The sequence below is a fragment of the Chiloscyllium plagiosum genome, chromosome 6 (genome assembly GCF_004010195.1).
Source record: "Chiloscyllium plagiosum isolate BGI_BamShark_2017 chromosome 6, ASM401019v2, whole genome shotgun sequence".
In the NCBI taxonomy this organism is placed as follows: Eukaryota; Metazoa; Chordata; class Chondrichthyes; order Orectolobiformes; family Hemiscylliidae; genus Chiloscyllium; species Chiloscyllium plagiosum.
The window spans coordinates 51,519,464-51,541,872 of record NC_057715.1 but is presented as its reverse complement, the minus strand read 5'-3'; the positions used below and the strand labels follow the sequence as shown (position 1 = coordinate 51,541,872).

At 40.4% G+C, this 22,409-nt stretch overlaps 1 protein-coding gene across 1 annotated transcript in view; it reads left to right on the top strand.

Moving 5' to 3' along the window:
• The first annotated feature begins 12,462 nt into the window (after nt 1-12,462).
• mtnr1bb (melatonin receptor 1Bb) overlaps nt 12,463-22,409 on the top strand; it is a 55,206-nt gene continuing 45,259 nt past the window's right edge. Inside the window, exon 1 of the mRNA XM_043692692.1 lies at nt 12,463-12,637. Within this exon, the coding sequence (XP_043548627.1) occupies nt 12,463-12,637 (175 nt within the window). The remainder of the gene's footprint in view (nt 12,638-22,409) is intronic.

Here is a 22,409-nt window from a genome sequence, read left to right as displayed (position 1 = left end):
GAATGGTGGACAAAGGTGAAACCCAAAGAGAAAATGCTGGAAAATCTCAGCAGGTCCGGCAGCATCTGTAAGGAGAGAAAAGAGTTGACATTTTGAGTCTAACTGACCCTTTGTCAAAGCTTTGACAAAGGGTCAGTTAGACTCGAAATGTCAACTCTTTTCTCTCCTTACAGATGCTGCCGGGCCTGCTGAGATTTTCCAGCATTTTCTCTTTTGGTTTCAGATTCCAGCATCCGCAGTAATTTGCTTGTATCTGGTGGACAAAGGTGGTTGCCCAGGCTTTAGCAAGGGGGAGTAGATGGTGAAGAAGACGGCATCCAATGGCAGAGGTAGCCATTCCAGGTTGAGGCAGACATGGCTCCATCCCAGTCTGAGGTCTCCTGGCGAGCAAGGGGCAGGTCCTAGGCACAATCCTCTGGTCTAGACTCGCAGGCTGAGCTGAGGGTCCAGGTCCATGGCTGGGCCTGATGGTGGACATTGCAATAGTGGCCAGTTTGGTTCCAGCTCAGGATCCTGCGGCACTTGCAGCAGCTGCATTGGCAAGGTTGGCCCATCATGAACTCATGGTAGCAGTATTGGTGGAGGTGAGATGGCACCGGAGAGTGGTGACTCGTTGTTCCAGTGTTGCGGTGTGATTAAAGCAATGGATGTCTTGAGAGGACTCAAGACATTGGGATGGATGAGCCAAGATCTAGGCTCATGGCTATTCCAAAGACCACTTAACTTTATTGAGAGAAATCTGTAAGATGAACTTTACTGCTTCATTTTTCTGACTTTATATTCTGTGTTTTTATTTATTTTAAGATGGCACTGGCGAACAACATTAAACAATACTTTTCACTGTATTTGTAATAAACCCGTGTGACAATAAATCAAACCAAATCATGTTACATATTGTAAAACAGAAATACCAGTGAACTATTTACACATGGATCATAATTGTAATTTCTATTGTTACTATAATGATTTTAACTCACAAGCAGGTTTAAAAAAGGATAAACGTAGAAACTTTCAGTAAGATCCTAGAGTCTAAAACTTTGAGCAAAAAAAATGTATACTTTCCTCTGTGACTCCATCTGGATACTTGAGTACAGTGCACCTAAGGTCAACCCCTTGCAAACGTTTCTCAGTGGAATCTTACTGAGACAGAGATGTGGAAGTATAAAGTTCAACTAGAAAACACAAAGATCTTCAGGCAATCCATAACTTGAGGAGTTGGTGACTGAATGGCAATGTCACTGCCCCAGATACATGTAGCAGAGTCTTGAACTATGATTTCAGCCAGGAAAACCATGGACAATAATGTTTATAAAATATTGTGATCCAGGCCAAAGAAAACAATGACAAAGGTACTTATCAATTTCCTGAGGATATCTTTATTCTTTCATGGGATATGGGTGTCACTAGCAAGTCATATATTTGTTGCCCGTTGCTAATTTCCTGTGAATGGAGTAACTCCGTAGCCCTTTTCAGAGGATAGTTAAGAATCATAAACATTGCATTGGGTCCAGAGACACACATAGGCCAGACCAGGTAAGGATGTTGGATTTCTTTCCCTAAAGGACATTAGTCAGGTGGTTTTTATGACAATGCTATTTATGATCACTATTACTGAGACCAGCTTTACTTTCCAGATTTTCTTTATAAATTGAAGCTAAATTACACCAACTGATTTCATCCTCAGTCCCACAGCTTCAGCTAGATTACTACAAGATGCACTGTACCATTGGCTGTGCCATTCAAGCCCATGACTTCTAGCACCCAAGAAGTGGGTCTTAGTAGGATCAATTATTCAAAAGAAACTTAACAACTGATAATCAGCATGTGATGCAAACAATATATATGAAATCTGTCAGGCCATTTATCACGTGAGCTATTTGAAATATGAGCAGTGTTTTAATTTCTCTCTGATAAAAATAAAGGTTTCTTTATTTCACAATTGGAATGTTTTGTCCTTGTTCAATAACTACAGAAAGGGCTTCGCAGCAATTCTTTCTATTTTTGTAACATCCTTGTTTGATTTATTTACTTGTTACATATAGCTGGCTTATAAACTTATGCACATATTCAACGAGCATTGCTTACTTTCCTGTGACATTCTAGATAAACAAACTGAAACTCTGCTTTCCTGTAATGATGCCTTATTTTTTGCACATTGTATTTTTTTCTGTTTGCTACTTTCAGCATTTCTATTTGTTTTCATTCTACTTGGTCCCATCTTTCTGCATTCACAGTTTCTCTCCATTATTTTTGTACCTTTTCATGTGGTTCAACTTCCTAAATTTAACATTTTCTCTTTCTAATAATGTAAGTTTCTCTTTAATTCCACTCTTCCTGTATGTCTCTAATGGCACTATCAAGTTATTCAGCTGATGCATTCTACCTCTTTTAAAGTTGCAGAATAGCATTCAATGTTTGATTGACACAATGTATCATGAGTTGCTGGAAAAGCGCAGCAGGTCAGGCAGCATCCAGGGAACAGGAGAATCGACGTTTCGGGCATAAGCCCTTCTTCAGGAATTCCTGAAGAAGGGCTTATGCCCGAAACGTCGATTCTCCTGTTCCCTGGATGCTGCCTGACCTGCTGCGCTTTTCCAGCAACACATTTTCAGCTCTGATCTCCAGCATCTGCAGACCTCACTCTCTCCACAATGTATCATGATTCTTACACTTAGATCCAGGCTGCATCAGCTTTAAAATGTAATTATTTGCAATGTATCTATTGTTTGATATGCTGGGTTTGGACTATTATTATGACTGTTTTTGTAACTCTATGTCTTTCATAATTTGCTAAAGTAGAAGAGGTTATCTGCAGACCCCACTCTCCAACTTTTAATCGCTTTCATCATTTTCAGAACAATGGAGATGCTCTCTGTCATGGTGAAAATCCAGGCCTCAGTCATCTTGGACATCCCGGTCACATCCTTCCAAAGGTCACATCCTGTCCAAACTGCTACAGCATTGGATCATGTTGTTCAGAATTTTCTTTTGAAAAAGAGAACCTTTCTTTGAGATACACAATGAATATGTAATTTAACTATACCAAATGTGTTCCTGCATGGCCTACGTTTTCCATGTCCTAGATAAAGTAAGGCCCAACTCTGCACTTTAAGCATTCTCGAATTTCATACTGTTTTACAGACATCTGTCAGATCAAAAGTAAAATACTTCTTATGCTGGAAATCTGAAATGAAAGCACTTAGGCCAGGAAACCCCAGCGCAGAATGAAACAGAATTTTATCAGCCTGTGGTAATGGGCTGAGCATTAGAGTCATAAGGGCAGCAATATAGTGAGAGAATACTTTAGGGTAAGCAATTTTCCATTACCAGCTACATTTCTCAGAGGCAGTCAGGCAATCTATAAAACACATAAGATATTGCCTCTTACCCAACCCATCCCAGTCTAGGAGCTGTGTTATGACCTAGAGTCTGCACCACTCTGTCCTAATGACTTCTTCCTCGCAGACCCAAGGAGAGGTTGTCCTCAATGCTTTCTTCTGAACCATGACCCTCACAAATAAGACCCCACATAATACCCTCAGATAAACAAAACACGATGCATATCACTTCTGAAATGAAATCCCCAAAGAAAACCCCTGATTAATAAAACCACAAATAAAATCTTCAAGTAAAAGTCCCACAACTAATGTGTCCTCCCTCCTGGGGTAATTCACTCCATTCATGCAACCATTATGTCTTTCATTGAGTAGCTCGGAGTGTCTGTAAACAGGGAAGGTTTGCATTTAAAGTTTACATAGTTTGCAATAATGACAAAAGTATCCTGCAGCTGTATGCGTAATTCCTAGGAACTTACCAACTCCAATACTTCTTTAGACAGTCCCAGGTTGCCCAAGTACATTTATGAATCGAGACTGAGTGACAGAGGCTTTATATTACAGACACAGATGGTTATAATTGTATAGAACACCAACAAAGAGGCAGAAGACACTGATAGCTGCTGACAATTGACTGCATTCCACCAATGAACAGCTACGGCCTTTGTGAAAATGAGAGTCAGATGCTGGGTAGACATGGATGCATGTATAATACATGACATCATGTGCATCCTGCCCAGTCTGCCAATCCACAGGGAGAAACATTGAAGGGCGAGGAGCTAACTGCCACAGCCTTTGTGGAGGAAGAGTTGGGGAGGGTTGGGCTCAAGCAGATGTTATGTCAACAACATTGACATCTAACCAGGGAAGCATGAAACTCACTTGTACACCACAAAAATTACTTTAGAAATGATCCAGTTTTGCTCCTGCAGAAACAATGGTGACCTTTCATGCACATCCTTACCATTTCAGTTGCCCCATTATTACAGAATTCTACAAGATATATTCACCATAGCTGTATTCTGTGCATACAGTTATATATCCTACATCATAAGTTGTAAGTATTTGGTTAAAAATCCACTAGTGTAGAAATGAGGAGATGACATTTTACATTTTACAGAATCAAACTTTTAAATTGGCACATACGTGTAGCACTTTGAAATTGTGTAAAAACATGCATTCAGTGAGAACCTAGGTACCACCTGTTAATTAATTCAAATACTTCCAAATCTTCCTACTTAATGCTTTCTTGGAGCCTATGGTTCATGAGTAGACAGATTACTGCCTTTTCTGCTTCAGTGCATTAAATAACCAGTGTGGATGTTTCCCTGGGTCCTGAGTCTTTGTGCATTCTGGTACATGGAGACCATCTTTCTGTGTGCAGGATTGGCTTCTGCTTTTGTAATTTTAAGGATTCCTTATGTCATTGTCAAAGGAGTTGAGAATCCACAATCAAGGAAAATAATACTCTGAGAAGAACTTCCATGTTGTTCAAATAAGAGCAGAACGATGTCATGATTTGGAGATGCCGGTGTTGGACTGGGGTATACAAAGTTAAAATCACACAACACCAGGTTTTAGTCCAACAGGTTTAATTGGAAACACACTAGCTTTCAGAGCGCCGCTCATTCATTAGGTGGTTGTGGAGGCACAGAATTTAAGGCACAGAATTTATAGCAAACATTTATACCTTGATTGTCTGTTGAGTCTTTCATCTATTCGAATACCATGATAGTTTCACTTCTTTAATGTTAGCCCCCGTGTTCTCTGTCTGTACTATGATGTTTAGATTGATACTAATCTAAAAAGTGAGATAACAGAGTTTTCCATGAATTTATGCAGTTTTTAACCAAAGTAAAATGTAACTCTGCAAGTACAAATTCACCCCACAAACGTATATGTATATGTGTGCATGTGGGTCTTTGTGTGCATGTGGGTCTGTATGTATGTGTGTGTGTCTGGGTTGGGGGGTTGTGAGTGAGTGAGAGTGTATATGTGTGTGTATGTGAGTGAGAGAGTGTATATGTGTGTGCATGAGTGTAGGGTGGTCTAAGTCTCTGAGAGGATGCCTGTGTGAGTGTGGGAGTGTATGTATGTGTGTGTATGTGAGTGTAGAGTGTCTTAAGTCTGTGAGGGGGTGCATGTGTAAGTGTGGGAGTGTGTGTGGTTGTAAGGGTGTGTGTGAGTGTCTGTGTGCGTGTCTGTGTATGTGTGTGTCCATATGTATATATGTGTATAGGAGTGTGTGTGTGTTGGAATGTCTGTGTGTGTGTGTATAATGCAATGGTGGTCACCCGGTTGAGTTACATGGCAGGTACTTATGTGACTCAGCCAACGTTGTCTATCTTATTCTTTGCAGGCAAGGATGCCCTGAGGCATGGTACATTGGGGAAAGCGAGCAAAGGCTACGACACCAGTTGAATGGGCACTGCACAACAATCAACAGACAGGAGTGTTCCCTCCCAGTTGGGGAACACTTCAGCGGTCCAGGACATTCGGGTGACCATCCTCCAAGGCAGACTTTGGGACAGGCAACAGCGAAAAGTGGCTGAGCAGAGGCTGATAGATAAGTTCCATACCCATAGGGAGGGCCTCAACCGGGACCTTGGGTTTATGTCACACAGAGTCCAGATTAGAGTGGTACTGGAAAAGCACAGCAGTTCAGGCAGCATCCGAGGAGCAGTAAAATCGACGCCGAGGAGCAGTAAAATCGACGTTTCGGGCAAAAGCCCTTCATCAGGAATACAGGTGACCACCATTGCACTACACACACACACACACACACACGCACACACACACATACATACAAACACTCCTATATACACACACATACATACGGACACACATATACACAGACATGCACACAGACACTCACACACCCTTACAGACACACACACTCAGAGACTTAGACCACTCTGCACTCACACACACACACATACAGTCTAAGTCACAGACACTCACAACCCTCCCCCACCCCAGACACACACATACTCCCACACTCACACATGCACCCCCTCACAGACTTAAGACACTCTACACTCACACACACACATATACACTCTCTCTCACACTCACAACCCCCCAACCCAGACATGCACACACACACACAGACCCACATGCACACATATACATATACGTTTGTGGGGTGAATTTGTACTTGCAGAGTTACATCGTACTTTGCTCAAAAACTGCACGAATTCCTGTAAAACAGTTATCTCACTTTTTAGATTAGGATCAATCTAAACATCATGGCACAGACAGAAAACACAGGGGGCTAACACCTTCAACATATTGTCTAGCTAACACCAATTATTACAGTTAACCTGAGAATGCAACTTTTAAAAAAAAAGTTTTGTGACTTACACATGAAACAAGTGAAACTATCATGGTATTCGAACAGATGAAAGACTCAACAGACAATCAAGGTATTTTTCAATGTATAATTTCACTAACATCACACTGTAAACTTTTGCTATAAATTCTGTGCCTTACAATTGTGTCCTCCACAATCACCTGATGAAGGAGCAGCGCTCTGAAAGCTAGTGTGTTTCCAATTAAACCTGTTGGTCTATAACCTGGTATAGTGTGATTTTTTTCATTTAGAACAATGCCAGTAATGATCAATGTGTCTGTCAACATTGTTGAAGAGAAAAACAGAATTAACATTTCAGGTCTCTGATCTTTCATCAGAATGTTCCATGGGTCTCATTATTCCATCATTTTTCTTGATGTGGCCTCCAGACAGATGCTCTTTGACTTTTCAACTCCCTTCTGGCCTTTTCTGCTTATCCAGCGTAGTTAGTCACCTGGCAATCTGCCCAGGCAACTCAGTACCATCTTGCCTAGCTATCAATCAACATAGTTCATGGATAATGCTATGCAGTGCTTTCTCACACCTCCTACATCAATATGATTAGTTTTAAGCAACTTTATGGTCTTCATTCTCTCTCAGTGGGCAATTCCAGGTGCTCATATACTGGAGATATTGTTCCATCAAACATATGGACAGACTCCCTCTGTGCCAGGAATCCCTGTGCCAGATATCAATAGGTTTCAAGTTATTATTCCAGCATTTGCCCTTTTAACTGTGACTGCTTAGGTTTACCATAAGAGTGTACCCATCCTCAGCCTCTGATGGGGAGTGAATAGTATCCATATTAGTTATTCATGTACATCTTTGCCATGATCACCAGCTCTTACAACCATTCTAATTGCATGTCAGTGCCCACTGAATTAAGAGTGCATGTGATAGTAGTGGATTTTAAATCATCCTCTTAATCTTGCTTTGCCATAACTATCATCAGTTTTGTATCGAGTCAGAGACCTGTGTGAGAGAGACAGGAGTAATGATGTTATCATACTGCATCTTCAATCAAGTTCTGTTTCCTGTCAATCTGGAGATCCCAATGTTCATCAGGGTTTACAGAGGTGCCATAGTTAGTTTGCTTGCATCCATCATGTTATATGTTCTCTGTTGTCTTCACACACTTATCGGCCTCAGCAACTGACTTCCCCACTGAAACTCATCCTATTTCCATGCCCTTCATCTTCTATTAGAATCAAATCAGGTGAGAGTAGTCCACCAACTCCAGTTCTTCCTCACTCCTTATCGTTGAGAATGTGGTTCTCACATACATGCAGGTATGTATGTACACAATGTCATTCTTATTCATGGTCCAGCAGTATTCATCAATCTGCATCAGTTTCTATGTCCATGTTTACACTAATTGGAGGCCTGTTGGAAATTGATTATTCAGTTCTATCAATGCAGCAAACTACTGCAACTGATTATAGACCTCCAGTGTAAGTCTGCTGTGATGTCTGGCCATGCCTAATGCTTTGGCTCAGCAATCTCTACAGCGTCTCATGATGATGATAATTGATTATCTGCAGGACTGTAAACCTGCCAATTTCAATGATGCTCACCTGGCCAGATTATAGCAGTTAGTTGAAATTAATTTGAGGTATCGTCACACAACTTGAATGACTTCCAGACATTGATTCTTTGTTAGGTTTGTTAGCCTCCTCTTTGCATTCTCTGTGCATTCCGACAATGCTAACTGGAAGAATTGGGTACTTAACATTGTTTCTTTCTGCACAGATACTGTCTAACCCTCAGAGTATTTCCAGCTTTTTAAAATTTTAATATGTAATAAAGAACAAACGACACTGAAATATTAACTTCAGACTGTGAGGTAAACATTTTGATTTAGAACTCTTCAGGAAATGTTACATGAATCATCAGGACAGTATATCAAGAGATTGGAAAAGGTAGTCAGTGTGGATGGCACAATCAATCCATAAAGTAATTTTAGAGGCATGGTGATTGTAATCTCTGAGTTTCTGACATATGCCCAATGCCAAAGCATTCTTTATCGGAAATTCTAACTCATACAATCTACCCTGGATTTTGATTTCATTGTAAAATTGATACCATTGTGTTGTGCAGTTTCAGTTGAATTACACTTGACAGATCTAATGAATGTCATAAATCTGAATCTCAGCTGGATGCAGAGTGCACTGATGCAGCTCCTAAAGATTAGTGTGACATAACTCTCTGACACACATCTAAGCCTCTCAAAGAAGACACTATATGAAACAAGGAGAGATGGAAGAAGAGAGGGTATGTGTCCTTTTCACTTTAGTAGTTGCTGTATTCAGCAAAGCTTTTAAAGTTCCAAATATTTCAATGAGTAGTTCAGTGAGTGAATATGTTAGCAGGTGAATCAGTGAGTGAGCAAGCAGGTATGGTTGAGTGGGTGAGTTGGGAAGGCCTATGGGGTTGGGAGGTGGGGTGACTAATGGGTTAAATGTAATGCATTTATGAGGCAGATATGTGGGAATACAGGTTGATGAGTGAGTTGATTGAAGTTTCTTGGATAGTCAGTTGGTTCGAATGGTCAGTAAATGCTGCCCAATCATGGAAAAACATATCTAAGTACTATAGGTTCTGAACAACTCTGAGTGTGCCGAGTATTTCATTAACAACCAGTTTAAAATTAACAGTTAGGCTTACAATATGTGGCTCATGTATCCTTGCTGGAAATGATCTATATTCTAATGAAGGTTCTGGTCCTTTGTTGGAAAAATATTGGCCAGGCCTTGCACTTTTTCAATTAGCAAAAGCTCAGAGAACAGAGTTTCCTGTCACATTTCCCATGGCATATCTCAACAAATCAGTTTCAATTTGCCTTTTTTGATATGAAGAAAAGCTTTGATGTAATTGTTCACTGGTGTATTCCCCATTGTAATGCATCTGCTAGAGTCTACTTACCAACCAATCTGAACCCTTGTTCACATGTATTTTAAATTGATATTCCTTTTGAAATTTAGCACTTTTTTATTTGTTCCGATAATTGCAAAATTATAAAAAATCTTGTAACAAAATTTCCTGTTTTCAACAATGCGTTTGTTTTCACTTAAAGATTATTAATTCAACTAAAATGTACAAAATCCTATTAGGAGTCTGAACACCAGCTATTGGTTTCATTACGTGTAGAGATATGAATCAGAGAACACATCTTTCTCATCACTAGGACTTAATTACAACCAGAAGTATTTTTAAATTAATTTAAGACTGCAGCTAAATTTTAGAATCTCGGAGCAAAAGCTAGTATTTCAGCTTTGAGAAGATATGCAGTGCTTGGTCATCCAGAAACCACAAACAAAATATTTTACTGTGGAAAGTTAGATTATCTAATTATCAGCTCAATTAATTTTACACTGATCTTGAGAAATTCATTTTGTATTTGCTGAACAAAATGTTTTTTGTAAAAAAATAAATGGGAAACAAATTTCTTTCTCTATGCTATCTATAGAAGTTGCTTCTGAACTGATCTTTCTTGGTAGGACTTTGTCCTTTCTGAAACAGGGCACCAATTATTTTCACAAGCTAGGTCTTTTAGTTTTAACAGTTACTTTTTAATTAAGCATGGCTACTAATGGGCTGGTCCCTCTACAATCGTCAGTTGCACTCTGATTGAAGCAGCAACTTTACAGAAAAGATCTGATTAGAAATATGCTTTGGTCTGTTTATTAAACAGAAAAAAAGTCTTATTAAAATCTCTTGGTTCTTATGTCAACATTGCTGGCCACATACAATAGTAATCTGTGAATGCTTATCTTCAGACAACTTCAGCTGAACAATCTGGGAATGAGTCATAGAGTCATAGAGATGGACAGCACAGAAACAGACCCTTCAGTCCAACTTGTCCATGCCAACCAGATATCCCAACCCAATCTAATCCCACCTACTAGCACCCTGCCCATATCCCTCCAAACCCTTCCAATTCATATACCCATCCAGATGTTTTTTAAATCTTGCAATTGTACTCATCTCCACCACTTCCTCTGGCAGCTCATTCCATACATGTATCACCCTCTGAGTGAAAAAGTTGTCCCTTAGGTCTCTTTCCCCTCTCACCTTAAACCTCTGCCCTCTAGTTCCGGACTTCCCCACCCCACGGAAGAGACTTTGTCTATTTATCCTATCTGTGCCCCTCATGATTTTATAAATCTCTGTAAGGTCACCCCTCAGCCTCCGACACTCCAGGGAAAACAGACCTAGCCTATTCAACCTCTCCTTATAGCTCAAATCCTCCAATCCTGGCAACATCCTTGTAAATCTTTTCTGAATCTTTTCAAGTTTCACAACATCTTTCCGATAGGAAAGAGACCAGAATTGCATGCAATAGTCCAAAGGTGGCCTAACCAATGTCCTATACAGTTGCAACATGACCTCCCAACTCCTGCACTCAATACTCTGATAAAGAAAAGCATACCCAACGCCTTCTTCGCTATCCTATCTACCTGCGACTCCACTTTCAAGGAACTATGGTAATGCTTCAATGGAAATCTTCGAGACTTTTTTATGATTGTAAGGTTGCTATATAAATGCATACTGTTATTGTTAGGCAATATGATCCCTTAAAATAGGCAACTGTTTAATGCAGCTTCACAGAAATATATATGAGGCTCATGAAGCCAGGTACGAGTAGAAAGAGTGACTAAACCCTTGATTTTAAAGAGTTGTTGAAGGAAGACGGAGAATTAAAGACTTATATGGAAAAAAAATCCAAGCAATCTGGTGCCATTCCCAAGACTTTTGACCAACTGCTTACAATAGCGAATTCAATTCCTCAAAGTCTGGAATGATTTTAAAAGTACCTATCCACAATTCTTAATCCCCAGGAACAATCACTCTACTCTGGTGTTAGTTTATGTCAAAACACATCTATTCCGCTGTAAAGTCTGACAACGGGGAGAAGTCTTAAACTGCACCCAGCCCTTCACCGACATCTGCGGTAGTTACCTGACATTGTGTATGTGACCGATGGTGACGGAAAAATGGATTGTCAGGTAATTTTTAATCAATTACACGAACATTTTTACCTCTGAGACTCCTGTATAAAAGATTTTGTTGTTACATCGAAATAGGATTTCTGCCATTGGACGTGCTTTGTTTCTCTAACTGAGCAGGAGCTGAAACCACTAATTGTGGCCTGGCAATGTTACTGGGGCAGACATCGTTAAGTTACTATCCGCAGCTCTCTCTATATAACTAACGTGGCTGCAGTGGAGTGGCTGTCTTTAAGATCGTGATCTCGTATTTGAAGTGTTAATGTGCAGAGAGCTCCCATCACTGTAGTTGACACAATAGGGTCAGACTTGAGCCTGACAGCCCTATTCAGCTCGGACTCGCCCTTCCAACCTCAATCCTTCCCCCATGGGATGAGTCTTCGCGCCTCCAGCGATTTCCCTATCCAGTGCAACTCGCCGTTTGATCATTGACCCCCTTCCGATAGTTATTCTATCAGCTGGCCTATGCCCTTAATTCATCATTCTGGCAGCAGGTCGAGAGGTTGCTTCTCGGCAGAAAGCGAGAAAGTGCGGAAGGCAGAGATAAAAGATGTGGATGCCGACTTCGATCTGATCAATAGTGAATGCATAACTAGAATGCATAATAGATTTCCATCCATTAAAAACTTCGCCACTCTAACCGGGTTAGTCAGTTAGTCTTTTCCATATGGCAATATCACAGTAAAGATCTGGTTATTTCTATAAGATTCAGTTCGACTTTTTTTTTAACCCGTTCCGTTCGTAAATGAGCGGGCGATAAGTTCCGATCATGCCGGAAAACGTGTCGATGCGGACTGGCTCGGCTGTGCTGGGAAGGAGTTCTCGAGCTGCCTGGACAGTGACTGCGCTGTCCAGCGTGCTGATCTTCACCACCGCCGTGGACATCCTGGGAAATTTCCTAGTCATTGTCTCGGTCATTAGGAATAAAAAGCTGAGAAATACCGGTAAGTCAAACGGTTCTCTTAACGCGCAGCAAGTTTGTATCCGACTTCATTTGCAAAAGTCATGTGAAACAGTTTTTCGTGCAGTCGAGATTGCACAGAGTTCAGTACTTCGTGCACCGCAGTCAACGTGACAGTGTCGACTATATTTTTAAAACAAATTTTACCCAGGTAACGTTCTGAATTTAGATCGAACTTGTAAGGACTAAGCACTTGTCAAGGGACCAACAGCTGCTGTAGTAAAATTAGACAAATCGTTGTTTTATGTTAACTGTCACTTGACAATGACTGACCGAAACCTCTAATCAGGATCAAAAACGAGGGCTGGAGAAGCATATGTGGAGAGAAAACAGCTAATGTTTCCAATCGTGACCATTGTTCTGACGAACGGTCACTGCGCTTCAAATAATCACTTCTTTCCACTCTTTACAGAAGCTGCCAGACTTGATGCTGTTTCTCCAATATTCTGTTTTTCTTTCAGAATTCCAGTGTCTGCTGTTCTTTATGTTTCTTTTACCAACTGGTCAGGAGTTGGCTAACATTAAAAAAAAACCCCGATGCACAATTTGTGTAAATAACGACAGACCAAATTGTTGTACTCTAACAGCTCCAAAATTACCGGGACATGTTGAAGGATCCAGCAAACGAGAGTAGAATAAAGAGGTCATTGTTTAGTTCAGTTCTATAGTATTAACAAAAATATCCCAGCAATGCTTCGCTGACTCTAGCCCCTAATTCTTTTCACCCTCCTCCAACTGTGAAAGATTAGTTCGAATGTTTTCATAGTGTCTCAAACTATTAAAACTTCCGAGAGTTCCTTTTTAAACGCGATGGGATTTATGTTTACAACTTGTTAGGCAACCACATCGACACATAACTCGTAAAATTAAATTAATACGTCGGCGGAAACCTCAAATTGTGACAATTTACTGCCGGTCCATTAACCTTACTCTTCTGCAGCAACCTTTCATTGATCAGATGCTATAGTTCCCACTCTTTGGCACGAAAGTAGGCAACGCCACACAAAACAAAACCTGAATGTGGAAACTCAGTATGCTTCTGAGTGGCTACCAATTTACCATGAAGTGCTCGAACACAATTCTTGCTATTTTGTCATATATATAGCGAAATCTTGATCTGCAATCAACCAACCTGAAGGAAAGGTCAAGTAACTATGAATTGCTTCTTCATCATGAAGAATAAAAACATATTGAGTTTGGGTGTACCCAGATAGGTCTGATATAGGAGGGAACATAGCAGGCACTAACAGACAATTAAATCACATTCTGGTCTCTCAACTGAACATGTAGGAGGCTGAGGGGTGACTTTATAAAGGTGAATAAAATCACGACGGGCGTAGATAGGGTGAATAGTTATGGCTTGTTTCCCAAGGCTGGTTAGTCCAAATCTCGTGGGCATAGGTTTAAGGTGAGAGAGAAAAGATTTAAAAGGGACTTGAGGGGTCATCTTTTCATGCAGAAAGTGGTGTGTATGCGGAATGAGCTGCCAGATGAGATGGTGGAGGTAGGTAGAATTAGAATGTTTAAAATGCATCTGGATGGGAACATGAATGTCAAGGGTTTGGAGGGATATGGGCCACATGTTGGATCAAATCAGTTTCGGATATCTGATTGGTATAGAGGAGTTGGACTGAAGAGTCTGTTTCTGTGCTAGATAACTCTAGATTATCTCTATGTATTATCATTGAGGATTTAATAATTGGAACACAAAATATGCCTTATAAGACAGTGAAAATGTTTAAACAATTACCTACCTAATATATTTTACCTAATGTTGTTCTATTAACAAATCAAATAAATATTTTTCCCAGATATTTGTGTTATTTGAATTTTATGGCCTGTTCACACATTTACATAGATATTTCATCAACTTCAGTATAAACTAACAATATTTTTGAAACTTAGGGAATTTTTATGTCATTATCCAACCTCTGAGGTAAATCTGGTCTCTCCCTCTCCTGATATCTTCAGATGTCATTTCACTGTTCCAGTGCCTTGTACAATTGTGGTTGTTTAATTACATCCTGTAACTTTTCTGATTTGGGTTGTTTCATGGATTGAATTATGGTGATGGTATGTGAGTAGAAAAAAAAGATCATATTATACCAAAGTGAATGAAGTATTCCTGTATCTATACTTCTCAACTTGTAATTTGCATTAGAAAAGTTTGGTAAGATGAAAAAGACATCTTGGAGTCATTGACAGACATATCCTTTATACCAAGTCATCCTCTCCAATCTTTGTAGGCAATTACACAACATCCATTTCAGTTTGTGATAATATTTCATCTGTTGTGGTTCACACCTGTCTTCTACAGTGCATGTCAATTTAAAACTTTCGCTTGGTTTTCTGCTTGTCTTCCTATGTACCCTACATATTATATACACATACCTATACAATTCCATGTATATATCACATGAATATCTCATGCATACATTAGTTGTATTCACCTGGCACATACTTCTTGCAGTGAAAACAGAATGCCAAATTTATTAATGTAAATAGATTTATGTTGCTTTGAGCTTTTTATATATTGACTTCCCATACTTTACTGGTTGACACTTGCAAAATATTTGAAATCAGATTACGATCTTCATTACAACAGTATTTAAGTGCAGAATTTTGAGTTAATCTTTCACTAAACATTTTCACAGAATGAAAATGTCTCATTCAAGCAGGTTGACTGTTGCTACAATTCATTGGTGTAGCACATTTAAAATCAAGTTCTTTTATTCTTAGAATCATCACAAAAATTAAAGACTGTATGCAAATGCCATTTGCAAAATTACTCAATTTACCTGTTATTTGGAATCAGCTTGTTAGAAAGGTGAGGCCAAGTTTCTATACAGTACATAATATAACTAATGGAATAATAAATATAATTACTATAATAAACTTATTATTTATAATAAATAAATAGATGCTAGCTACAGATAAATAAATATGAATTGTCAACATATGGTTCTGCTAGTTTAAAGCCTACCCCCTTCTTTTAAAAATCCCACTGCCGACACAAACAAAACATAGGTTTTATGGGCAAACAGTTCCTATCCATGCAGTTCACTGAGATGATCATCTTGGCTTGTTAGAACCTGTTGCTCCTCCATCTTCCTTCTCCAGATACTATCATTTGTTTGCATGAGGCACAAGTTCATACTTATAAAGTCTTTGATTAAAAGCCACAGCTTACAGTAAATTAAGGGGAAATAAATTGGCTTTTTTCAGGCTTGAGGTATTTTTTCATTGCAGTGGAAAGTAGTTTTTATCCTTTTCAGATGCCAAATGGCTTCTTCCCAAACATTTACACCCACAGCTATTTAGCTACCTGGGAGCCAATTACATAGTTGGGACGAAATAAAACATAGTTGTGAAGACAGGCAGAAGGCTTTTGTCAAGAGTCAACACACCACAGACTAATCAGTTAATTGTTGCTGACTAAATCTCCCATGACTCCTGTTTGTCTACAGTCACTTCCTTCACTGCTTAAACAAATAGTCTCGTGGGTCAGGTAGATTATTTTAAAATGTGCAGCACAATGCTTGCCTTTTTATTTAACAATCAACCTTTCCCCATTTCAGTACACAGTCAAAAGTACAGAGAAATATAAATTATGTTCTTTAAACTGTAGAGAAATTCTGGAGAATACAAATGCTATCTATCAAATCTATACAACTGATGCTAATTTATTCTTATATTTGCCCTCTTATGAGTCTTTCTCATAAAATCAAGGAAATCTTCATTTTGAGCACAAAGAATAGCTTTCAAACATTATGTTGTATCAAATAGTTGTTTCCACCATTTTTGCTCATTTCACTAATTCCATGATATCACCTACTTCTGCTGCAACATTCCAATCATGCCCAACCATGGAATTGTATCCTGTTGATGATATTTCTCTCATACCATACAATTCAGTGTTTTGCCCCTCCCTTGCCATTCTCATCTCTCCCATAATTCGTATTATGATCCTGGGGTTCAAATAGGTGGACAGCTGGTTTGTGATACAGAGTAATGCTAACCGCATGGCTTTAACTTCTGCACTGGCTGAGGTTACTCTAAAGAACTCTCCTTCTCAACATTTCCCCTTACCTGAGGCATGATGATCTTAAAGTTAAACTATCACCAGTTATCTCTCCAATGAGACAGCATTCCTACTATGTTCCTTGCAGAAAGGATCTCATAGAATCCATTCGGTATGGAAGCAGGCCATTCAGCCCATCAAGTCCACACCAATCCACTGAAGAGCATCCCGCCCAGACCCACCCCATTCCTATAACCATGCATATCCCATGGTTAATGCACCTAGCCTGGACATCCCTCCACACGATGGGCAATTTAGCATGGCCAATCCACCTAACCTGCACATTTTTGCATTGTGGGAGGAAACCAAAGTGCCCAGAGGAACACCACACAGACATGGGGAGAACATACAATTCCACACAGACAGTGGTCGAAGGCTGGAACCAAACTCAAGTCCCTACCACTGTGAGGCAGCAGTACTAACCCTGCCACCCCATTTATGCTTTATTATTCAGCAAGATTGACTTTACAGCACTAATCCACTGCTATATGCATTCTACACACAAGTCTTTAAATACTCCACATTGATCCTCTCACAATATAACAACTTAGCCATGATATTCAGATAAATATCAAACATTTGATATTCATCCCTGATCAAACTAAAATGCAGCCACTGATCTTGAGATGTCTTCTGCACTTGAGTTTATTTGATAGGGGGCTTCTTCTTATAAACCTCTCCAGATATCTACAGACTGAGCAGTGAAGAAATTCTTTGTCGAAACCACATCCTCTTTTGTACTGGGCAGTGTGCCATGTTGTGTGATTTAAATCCCCAGAAAAACAGTCAGCCATCTTGGTAGTTCCTGTGAAAAGGAAATATGCAAGAAGAGTGTTGAGCTTGGGTACATAGAGTCATAGAAATGTACAGCATGGAAACAGACCCCTCAGTCCAATCATCCATGCTGACCAGGTATCCCAATCCAATCTAGTCTCACCTGACAGCACCTGGCCCATATCCCTCCAAACCCTTCCCATTCATATACCCATCCAGATGCCTTTCAAATGCTGCAATTGAACTAGCCTCCACCACTTCGTCTGGCAGCTCATTCCATACACATATCACCCTCTGAGTGAAAAGGTTGCCTCTTAGGTTTCTTTTATATCTTTCCCCTCTCACCCTAAAGCTATGCCCTCTACTTCTGGACTCGGCAATCTCAGGGAAAAGACTTTGTCTATTTATCCTATCCATGCCCCTCATGCTTTTATAAACCTCTATAAGATCACCCCTCAACCTCCGCACTCAAGGGAAAACAGACCTAGCCTATTCAACCTCTCCTTATAGTTAAAATCCTCCAACCCTGGCAACATCCTTGTAAATCTTTTCTGAATCCTTTCAAGTTTCACAATCTTTCCAATAGGAAGGAGACTAGAGTTGCACGCAATATTTCAACAGTGGCCTAACCAATGTCCTGTACATCCGCTACATGACCTCCCAACTCCTGTACTCAATACTCTGAGCAGTAAAGGAAAGCATACCAATCACCTTCTTTACTATCCTACCTACCTGCGACTCCACTTTCAAGGAGTTATGAACTTGCACTCCAAGGTCTCTTCGTTCAGCAACACTCTCCAGGACCTTACCGTTAAGTATATAAGTCCTGCTAAGGTTTGCTTTCCCAAAATGCAGCACCTCACATTTATCTAAATTAGACTCCACCTGCCACTTCTCAGTCCATTGGCCCATCTGATCAAGATCCCACTGTAATCTGAGGTAATCTTCTTTGCTGACCACTACACCTCCAATTTTGGTGTCATCAGCAAACTTACTAGCTATACCGCTTATGCTCAGATCCAAATCATTTATATAAATGATGAAAAGTAGTGAACCCAGCACCAATCCTTGTGGCACTCCACTGGTCACAGGCCTCCAATCTGAAAAACAACCCTCCACCACCACCCTCCGTTTTCTACCTTTGAGCCAGTTCTGTATCCAAATGGTGAGTTCTCCTGTATTACATGAGATCTAACCTTGCTCACCAGTCTCCCATGGGGAACCTTGTCGAATGCCTTACAGAAGTTCACAATCATGTCTACGCTCTGCCCTCATCAATCCTTTTTGTTACTTCTTCAAAAAACTCAATCAAGTTTGTGAGACATGATTTCCCATCCATAAAGCCATGTTGACGATCCCTAATCAGTCCTTGCCTTTCCAAATACATGTACATCCTGTCCCTCAGGATTCCCTCCAACAACTTGCCCACCACCAATGTCAGGCTCACTGGTCTATAATTCCCTGGCTTGTCCTTACCACCTTGCTTAAACAGTGGCACCTTGTAAGCCAACCTCCAATCTTCTGGCACATCACCTGTGACAATCAATGACACAAATATCTCAGTAAGAGGTCCATCAATCACTTCCCTAGCTTCCCACAGAGTTTAGAATACTTACAGTGTGGAAACAGGCCCTTCGGCCCAACAAGTCCACACCGACCCGCCGAAGTGCAACTCACCCAGACCCATTCCCTTACATTTACTCCTTCACCTAACAGTACGGGTAATTTAGCATGGCCAATTCACCTAACCTGCACATTTTTTGGATTGTGGGAGGAAACCGGAGCACCCGGAGGAAACCCACACAGACACGGGGAGAATGTGCAAACTCCACACAGAGAGTCACCTGAAGCAGGAATTGAACCCGAATCTCTGGAGCTGTGAGGCAGCAGTGCTAACCACTGTGCCACCTTGCTGCCCAGTTCTAGGGTACACCTGATCAGGTCGTGGGGATTTATCCACTTTTATGTGTTTCAAGACATCCAGCACTTCCTCCTCTGTAATATGGACATTTTTCAAGATGTCACCATTTATTTCCCTACATTCTATATCTTCCATGTCCTTTTCCACAGTTAATATTGATGCAAAATACTTGTTTAGTATCTGCTCAATCTCCTGTGGCTCCACCCACAGGCCACCTTGCTGAGCTTTAAGGGGCCCTATTCTCTCCCGAATTACCTTTTTGTCCTTAACGTATTTGTAAAAATCCTTTGGATTCTCCTTAACTCAATTTGCCAAAGCTATCTCATATTCCCTTTTTGCCATCCTGATTTCTCTCTTAAGTATACTCCTATTGCATTTATACTCTTCTAATAATTCACTTGATCTTTCCTGTCTATACTTTACTATGCATCCTGCTTTCTCTTAATCAAACCCTCAATTTCTTTAGTCATCCAACATTCCCTATACTTACTAGCTTTTCCTTTCACCCGAACAGGAATACTTTCTGTGGACTCTCGTTATTTCATTTCTGAAGGCTTCCCATTTTCTAGCGGACGTCTGCGCCCAATCAGCTTTTGAAAGTTTTTGCCTAATACCATCAAAATTGGCCTTCCTCCAATTTAGAACTTCAACTTTCAGATCTGGTCTATCCTTTTCCATCATCATTTTAAAGCTAATAGAATTATGGTCGCTGGCCCCAAAGTGTTCCCCCACTGACACCTCAGTCACCTGTCCTGCCTTATTTCCTAAGAGTAGGCTAAGCTTTGCACCTTCGCTAGTAGGTACATCCACATACTGAATCAGAAAATGTTCTTGTACACACTTAACAAATTCCTCTCCATCTAAACCCTATGACAGTCCCAGTCTATGTTTGGAAAGTTAAAATCCCCTACCATTACCACCCTATTATTCTTACAGATAACTGAGATCTCCTTACAAATTTGTTTCTCAATTTCCCTCTGACCATTAGGGGGGGGGGGTCTACAATACAATTCCAATAAGGTGATCATCCCTTTCTTATTTCTCAGTTCCACCCAAATAACTTCCCTGGATGTATTTCCAGGAATATCTCCCTCAGTACAGCTGTAATGCTATCCCTTATCAGAAACGCCACTCCTCCTCATCTCTTGCCTCCCTTTCATTCCCTCCTGTAACATCCGTATTCTGGAATGTTAAGCTGCCAGTCGTGACCATCCCTGAGCCATGTTTCTGTAATTGCTATGATATCCCTGAGCCATGTTACTAACCAAGCCCTGAGTTCATCTGCCTTCCCTACTCAGCCTCTTGCATTGAATAAATGCAGTTTAATTTATCAGTCCTACCTTGTTCTCTGCTTTGTCCCTGTCTGCCCTGTTCATCTGCTCTATCCTCCTATTCCTGCCCTCACAAGATCGTAGCACCAGGAGTAATCCAGATATTCCTACTCTCGAGGACCTCCTTTTTAAATCCCTGCCTAACTCTCTGAAATCTCCCTTCAGAATCTCAACCTTTTCCCTTCCTATGTCGTTGGTTCCAATGTATACAATGACCTCCTGCTATCCCCTCTCCCCCTTGAGAACATTCTACACCATCTCTGAGATATCCTTGATCTTGGGACCAGGAAAGCAACACACCTTTCTGATTTTTCACTGATGAGCACAGAAACGTCAGTCTGTATCTTGGACTAGAGAGTCCCCTAACACAATCGATCACTTGGAACCCGACGTACCTTTCATTACATTAGAACCAGTCTTAATACCAGAAATTTGGCTGTTCATGCTATACTCCCATGAGAATCCATCACCCCCTGTGGCAATTGGGATTGCCACAGAAGACTCCTGCACTAACTGCCTACCTCTCTTACCTTTCCTGGAGTTAACCCATCTATGTACTCCCATGAGAATCCATCACCCCCTACATTTTCCAAAACAGCATACTTGTTTGAAATTGGGATTGCCACAGAAGACTCCTGCACTAACTGCCTACCTCTCTTACCTTTCCTGGAGTTAACCCATCTATGTGACTGTATCTGAGACCTCCCTCCTTCCTATAACTGCCATCCATCATATCCCCTTGCTCTTGTCGATTCCTCATTGCCTCTAACTGCCTCTCCAATCGATCCTTTCAATCCGATAGGATTCACAACCAACGTCATTTATTGCATATATAATCCTCAGTAACCTGTAAACTCTGCCTAAACTCCCACATCTGACAAGAAGAGCATGTCACTCTCCTAAAGGTCATTTTTGCTTCTTTCAATCTACAGACCCAGAAAATAGCACTGTCTATTTCTCAACAAAACACAGCTCCATGTTAAATGAATACTCTTGATTAAACTTAAAATATAAGCCAAGAGACATAGCTCAATAAAACATATAATCAAGAAAGAACCCACTCTACTCACTACTGCAGACTTATTTTAAGGCCACGCTTAAAATCCACATCTCCACTTCTCTGCTGTGACAGCTCCCTGACAGGTTCCTCCAAGATCAGCTGTGAAGTTCACTGTTTTTTTTTATTTTTCCAGACACACTCCAATGTCCAGCAATGCCTGAATTCAACAGCAAAGGCAGCAATTGTTAGCAATGTGGGTTTCTTTCTCTCTCTTTCTCCTGCACTGACCTCACCAAGTGCTTCCTTTGTCTGTTCTTCTCCCTTTTAAAATTGCTGTGACCTCACCACATGCTTCCTTTGTCTGTTCTTCTCCCTTTTAAAATTGCTGTTGTTTTGACATTTTTTTCTCCAAAGTTCCAAAACAATGTAACAGCATATAAAACATTAATTGCTGCTCTTCGAATTCAAGGAAATCACTTCCAACATCTGAAATACCTCAAAAAAGGAGCAGCTGTTACAGCCAGAAATTTTTCCATCCTCCATAGTGGTAAGGTGAAATAGGCGTAGGATTCCAGGGATAGAGGGTGCCAAGTAAGTAGTCAGATAGGTCCCAAAGTGCTGGGTAAGTTATAGAGTACTTAGGATAGG